This window comes from Mustelus asterias, chromosome 1 (genome assembly GCF_964213995.1).
Source record: "Mustelus asterias chromosome 1, sMusAst1.hap1.1, whole genome shotgun sequence".
NCBI classification, from domain to species: domain Eukaryota; kingdom Metazoa; phylum Chordata; class Chondrichthyes; order Carcharhiniformes; family Triakidae; genus Mustelus; species Mustelus asterias.
This window is the reverse complement of record NC_135801.1, coordinates 16,946,058-16,952,473: the sequence shown is the minus strand read 5'-3', so window position 1 is coordinate 16,952,473 and position 6,416 is coordinate 16,946,058. Positions and strand designations below refer to the sequence as shown.

General features: G+C 44.3%; 1 protein-coding gene across 1 annotated transcript; it reads right to left on the bottom strand.

Moving 5' to 3' along the window:
• Window positions 1-1,397: 1,397 nt before the first annotated feature.
• Window positions 1,398-5,546, bottom strand: LOC144491759 (ATP synthase F(0) complex subunit e, mitochondrial-like). The gene is made up of 4 exons (XM_078210019.1): window positions 5,412-5,546; window positions 3,468-3,522; window positions 2,496-2,594; window positions 1,398-1,829 (listed from the first exon to the last, which is right to left on the bottom strand). Exons 1-4 carry the CDS (start codon window positions 5,445-5,447, stop codon window positions 1,804-1,806), a joined length of 216 nt encoding a protein of 71 aa, XP_078066145.1. The 5' UTR covers window positions 5,448-5,546; the 3' UTR covers window positions 1,398-1,803.
• Between the last annotated feature and the right edge of the window lie 870 nt (window positions 5,547-6,416).

Below are 6,416 nucleotides of genomic sequence, written 5' to 3'. Positions count from 1 at the left end.
TGAATAGGATGGGAATAGAGGGATATGGTCCCTGGAAGGGTAGGAGGTTTTAGTTCAGTCAGGCAACATGGTCGGTGCAGACTTGGAGGGCCGAAGGGCCTGTTCCTGTGCTGTACTTTTCTTTGTCCTTTGAATGGCGGAGCAGGCTCAAAGAACTGAATGGCCTACTCCTATCTTCCTATACTTTCAAAATACTATTTTAAAGTTTGTTCATATTTATTTTCTGTCTAAATCCAATTATAATCATTTATTCTCTACCTGAAGTATTTAAATGTGGAAAGTGAAGCAATTTATTGCTTTCAACTTGCTGTTTGCTCTTTGTGAGAATACTTTAATGTGGTTGGTTGCTTACCCTGTCTTCTGATAGCTGCTATGATTTAGGTCAGAAACTCCAGTGTTTTATGAAGCCCGCCTGGATCAAAGGTTTTGCACTTTCAATTTGGATGTTCAAGGTTAGTGTTGTTTCCTAAGATTTTACGTAATCTCTGCGAACGCTGCATTCATCTCCCAGTTCCTACTAATTTAAATGCTTATATTATCTAACCATGACAAATAAGGCTGGATAGCTTTCAGAGGGTTCATTTGCCTGAGATATTGCATTCATCTGTTCAGAGAAGAGACATGTGGAAGAAAACAGCTAGGAATTTTGTTGGGATGCGTTTCCGTATGAACGTAACTTCACCGAAATTGCTGCAAAAATGGTGGTTCTGTCAAACGTCCAACAAAGTTACAGCAGGAAAGCAAGACCAAAGAGATTTACACTGGATAAAAGCAAATTGCTGCGGATGCTGGAATCTGAAATCAAAAATGCTGGAAAATCTCAGCAGGTCTGGCAGCATCTGTAAGGAGAGAAAAGAGCTGACATTTCAAGTCCAGGTGACCCTTTGTCAAAGCTGGTCCAGATGACCCTTTGATAAAGGGTCATCTGGACTCAAAAGATCAGCTCTTTTCTCTCCTTACAGCTGCTGCCAGACCTGCTGAGATTTCCCAGCATTTTCTCCTTTGGTCAAAGAGATTTACAGGCTTGTCTATTGCAGTCAGCTGGATATGCTTCTATTATAAAACTATGAATAGCATTTACTTCAGTTGAATTGTAAACTAATCACATTCATCATCCAACTTCTTTTCTTCCCATCCTCACAACAAACTGCAAGCACTGCAACCTGCATTCATACAGCACCTACAAAATTGTCCCAAAATACTTCTGAGGTCCAAACACAAACAGATTCTCAGTAGGAGATCTTAGGAGGAGGTGGCAGAGCTGGGTTCTAAAAGAGTGTGGCAAACACTTTGAGGTATAGAGGTGGATGGTATATAGAGGGACAGTTATACAAAACATGCATTCCCAGGAATCGGATCGTGTAGCTTCCAATGACAAACCAAAACCACAATTGAAGTAAATTACTGAAAACATTTTATTTTTGCCCACAAGTTTGGTTTCTTTTTAACTGTATATTGGGTCAGTATTCAGCAGAGTTTCCAGCTGTTCTGAGCTACAACTGTTTTTAAACAAACCATAAACTTTTAAAGATGACAAAGACATCTGTAGTCACTGACCGACAATCTTCAAATTCAAAAGCATACATCTGGCAGATGTGGTCAGCTTCTACACTAAGTCACTTTTCCACAATAGATTTTAAAGACATAAAATTAACAAAGACATTATTGTTGTTCAAATAAAATTTATTCTTGCTCATTGGAAAAGCACACCAAAAAATGTGCACTGAATAGATACATCTAACAAGTCCATATTAGCAAACCGAGAGGACAGCATGTTGATTCTTCATCTGTTTTTAGTGGTAATCATTTCAGAATAGTATCTTCATTAGCTGAAATGAGAGATCAATTTACTTTATCGACATGCACACAATTAAAATCTTTAAAAATCCTGGTTAAAAGCAACGGATGGTAGCATTGGAAAATGTCTCGCTGCTAAGTCAAATACTCAGTGCCAGGATCAAGATACCCTTGGACAGATACAGACAAAGGTCCTTTTGCTTTCAGATCCTCCCATATGCAGAGTCATCCTCTTGTCCCACACTAACTCTCCCCCCTTCCTCCCCCACTCTCAAAGAAAGGGGCGAGGTCATGAGGTGATGAGAGTGTGCACATAAGGAAGATAATCATATACAAGTTGTCAGAGAACTGGGAACCAATGTAGGTCAACCCATGCACACGCGCACATGGAGGAGGTCTGGAACTTTATTCCAGAAAGCTGCTGGATGCTCAAACGTTGCAGACTGAGATTGATAGATTTTTGTTAGGTTAAGGTTATTAAGCTGGGTAAATCGAGTTGAGCTGGAATCAGCCAGAATGCAACTGAATGACAGAGCAGGCTTGAGGACTGAATGATCTATGTTCCTAATTTCCTGATGCAAAATTACACAAGATATGTTTATAGATAGTTGCGTATAGCTTTTACTTTCCTTAACTGGGCACCAATACATAAAAATTTGATTCCATGCAACTGCAATCATCATTTATTTTTCAAATACCTTCTGCCAATTGTTTCGCAATGCGCTCAAGCTCCTCTCGTTTCTTTTTCTCTTCAGCCTCAATTCTTCTCTCCTCTTCAGCAATAGGCTTTAAATAGTCTTCATTATATAACAGATAAACATGAAAGGTTAAGCCTCTGTATGAACTATCCTTATTGAGAATTTTTATATTTGCCAAGTTTCCCCAAGGAATTCCAATTCCTTGCCAGCTTCATCATATGTAATTATCATTCCATTCAAGTATTTTGACCAATTGATTGATTGATTTATTATTATCACATATATTAACAGTGAAAAGTATTGTTTCTTGCATGCTATACAAAGCATACTGTTCATAGAGAAGGAAATGAGAGAGTGCAGAATGTAGTGTTACAGTCATAGCTAGGATGTAGAGAAAGACCAACTTAATGCAAGGCAAGTCCATTCAAAAGTCTGACAGCAGCAGGGAAGAAGCTGTTCTTGAGTCGGTTGGTGCGTGATCTCAGACTTTTGTATCTTTTACCCGACAGAAGAAGGTGGAAGAGAGCATGTTCGGGGTGCTTGAGGTCCTTAATTATGCTGGCTGCTTTGCCGAGGTAGCGGGAAGTGTAGACAGAATCAATGGATGGGAGGCTGCACCCAAGGAATGAATGGAAACAACGCAGCAACAGAGATGATGGGCAGCAAAACATAGCATTAACTTTTCAGAATCATGGGATCCCTACAGTACAGAAGGCCATTCGGTCCATCAAGTCTGTACCAACTACAATCTCACCCACGCCCTATTCCCATAACCCCACACATTTACCCTGCCAATCCTTCTGACACCAAGGTTAATTTAGCATGACCAATCAACCTAACCCACACATCTTTGGAAACAGTGCCAAATTCAATCCGAGCTCTCCAGATAGGTTAGAAAAAGCATTTCTTTTTAACAAGGCTTTTAGAAAAATATAATTCGGCATTGAGGATAAGATAATCTCAAACTCTTACCATATCGCGTCTTCCCGTAGATGAGACCAACCAGCAATGCTGAATACCTAGCCATCTGTAACAGAATATAACACAGGTTTACCGCAGCAGCACCATCACTTCACTCTCCAAGAAATACTCTCAACTGGAGTTACATAGCAGGATATGTACAATCACAATGGACAAGTGCTTGCTGCAGTGAGACATGTCACAGCATTTCTTGTCCGTCAGATCTGCCTCTGAACCTCAACTCATAAAAGGCTTTGCCCACAAAATTGTGAAAGGTGCAAGTTGCCAATGGTGCAGTGAGGAAGACAGGGTTTGTGGCACTGACCGACCAGGGAAGCAATGGAGCAACCCCTTAACCAACAATTTACAGGAATGGAGAAGTAAACACAAGAAAAAGACTGAGGAACATGAGGTAAAAGGAGAAAAATTCAATAGGAAGTCAATTAAAAAGACAAAGTTGTAAAAATTTAACTTTTGTAAATCTCAAGAATTAAAAACCTAAAGGAATAAGACATGATACGCAAGAGATAATTCTGGGTACGAGAACTCGACTGGCATTTGTTAACTGTGAAAAAGGTGCACACACATGTAACAGTGAGACTTAGAGCCATAGAGCCCATAGAATCCTCACAACGCAGAAGGAAGCCGTTCGGCCTATCACGTTTGCACCGACTCTCCAGGCTCTACCCCCATAACCCTGCACATTTACCATGGATAATCCACTTAACCTACACATACTGGGACATTGAGAAAATTGAGCATGGCCAATCCAACGAACCAACACATCATTGAACTGTGGGAGGAAACTGCAGCACCCGGAGGAAATCCATGCAGACACACGGACGATGTGCAAACTCCACACAGACAATGACCCAAGCCAGGAATTGAACCCAGGTCAATGGCGCTGTGAGGCAGCAGTGCGAACCACTGTGTCCCCTATCCTTCACCTCCCTTCACACCATCCACTCCCATCCTCTCCAGCACCAATCCCCTCTTGTTTCCCCACTCCCTCGTCATCTGCACCCCCCATCTTCCCCACTCCCTCCTGTCTCTCCCCCTCATCAGCCCCTTCCCACGTTCCCTTCACCAGTCGTCGTCCCCCCGTTGCTCCCCTCCTCCCCTTATTTCCCCCCACTCCCTCGTCACCACTGTCCCCCACCACCACCCCAGGCTCCCCGTGACACCCACCCATAGGACCATAAGATATAGGAGCAGAATTAGGCCATTCAGCCCATCAAGTCCACTCCGCCATTCAATCATGGCCGATATGATTCTCATCCCCATTCTCCTGCTTTCTCCCTGTAACCCTTGACCTCCTTATTGATCAAGAACCTCTCTCTCTTGGTCTTAAAGACACCAAATGACCTGGCCTCCTCAGCCCTCTGTGGCAATGAGCTCCACAGATTCACCACCCTCTTGACTGAAGAAATTCCTCCTCATCTCAGTTTTAAAGGAGGTTGCGCCTTTGAGTTCTTGTCTCTCCCACTAGTGGAAACATCCTCTCCACATCCACCCGATCTGGGCCTCTCAGTATTCTATAAGTTTCAATTAGATCCCCCCTCATCCTTCTAAACTCCATCGAGTGTAGATGCAAATTCTTCAACCACTCCTCAGATGACAAACCCTTCATTCCTGGGGTCATTCTCGTGAACCTCCTCTGGACCCCCTCCAAGGCCAGGACCGCCTTATTCAAGTATAGAAACATAGAAGATAGGAGGCCATTTGGCTCTTCAAGCTTCTTGTCCCCCCACCCCCCAGGTTCCACTCCCCTGGTTCCACTCCCCTGTACCCCCGGGCTCCACTCTCCCCTGTCCCAAGGTCCTGCTTTGACCTTAGCTCAGGCTCCACTAGGCCCGGAGAAGGCAGCAGGACGGTGGGACAGAGGGAGCCGCGGAGGGCCGGGCCGGGCCGGGCCGGGCCTCCCCTACCCGTACCCCAGAGCCCGGCTGCCCGTACCTTAATGAAAGGCGACACCGATACCGGGGGCACCATGGCGGCGGTCAGCGAGCCTGAGCGGGGGGAGCGAGGACAAACCGTCTGGTAGGGCCGGCGTCTTACGTCACACGGCGGCACTTCACGGCACCGCGCCGCGTTACGTCATCACGTGCGGGCGGCGCCCTCTGATTGGTCAAAAGTTTTGGACTTGGGTAAAGTTGCTGCAAAACTTTGTGCTGTGTGGAGATGTCCTTCTGTGTGCAGCAGCTGGGGTGGTGCCCTCACTGTCATTACTGATCTGTAAACATCGTCCAACTTTACTGCTGTAATAATTAGATGATATAATTTGATTTGATTTATTACTGTCACGTGTATTAACATAGTGAAAAGTATTGTTTCTTGCATGCGATACAGACAAAGCATACCGTTCATAGAGAAGGAAAGGAGATGGTGCAGAATGTAGTGTTACAATCATAGCTAGGGTGCAGTGAAAGATCAAATTATGATATAATTGGAAATGTTTCATAATGTGCTTTTCACATTTTATATGAATAAAGTATATTTTTGCAACAAAAAAGGTGCCTTTACTTTAACAAACGATAAGGAGTCAATTTATCATAGAATCCCTACAGTGCAGAAGGAGGCCATTCAGCCCATCAAGTCTGCACCAACCACAATCCCACCCAGGCCCTACCCCCACATATTTTACCCACTAATCCCTCTAACCTACACATCCCAGGACTCTAAGGGGCAATTTTTAACCTGGCCAATCAACCTAACCCACACATCTTTGGACTGTGGGAGGAAACCAGAGCACCCAGAGGAAACCCACACAGACACAAGGAGAATGTGCAAACTCCACACAGACAGTGACCCGTGCCGGGAATCGAACCCGGGACCCTGGAGCTGTGAAGCAGCAGTGCTAACCACTGTGCTACCGTGCCGCCCGCAATGATCTGCCCCGTGTGTTATCTATAGGATACGTAGTATAAGGGTTTGGCACATACATGCAGGGATTCTCCAAAA

Excerpts from the sequence above, each read along its gene's own strand:
- LOC144491759 (XM_078210019.1), bottom strand. The coding sequence starts at position 5,447 with ATGGTGCCCCCGGTATCGGTGTCGCCTTTCATTAAG. Across the intron at positions 2,595-3,467 it reads CTACGGGAAGACGCGATATG|ACTATTTAAAGCCTATTGCT; the intron begins GTAAGAGTTTGA and ends TATATAATGAAG. Across the intron at positions 1,830-2,495 it reads TGCGAAACAATTGGCAGAAG|CTAATGAAGATACTATTCTG; the intron begins GTATTTGAAAAA and ends CTCTCATTTCAG.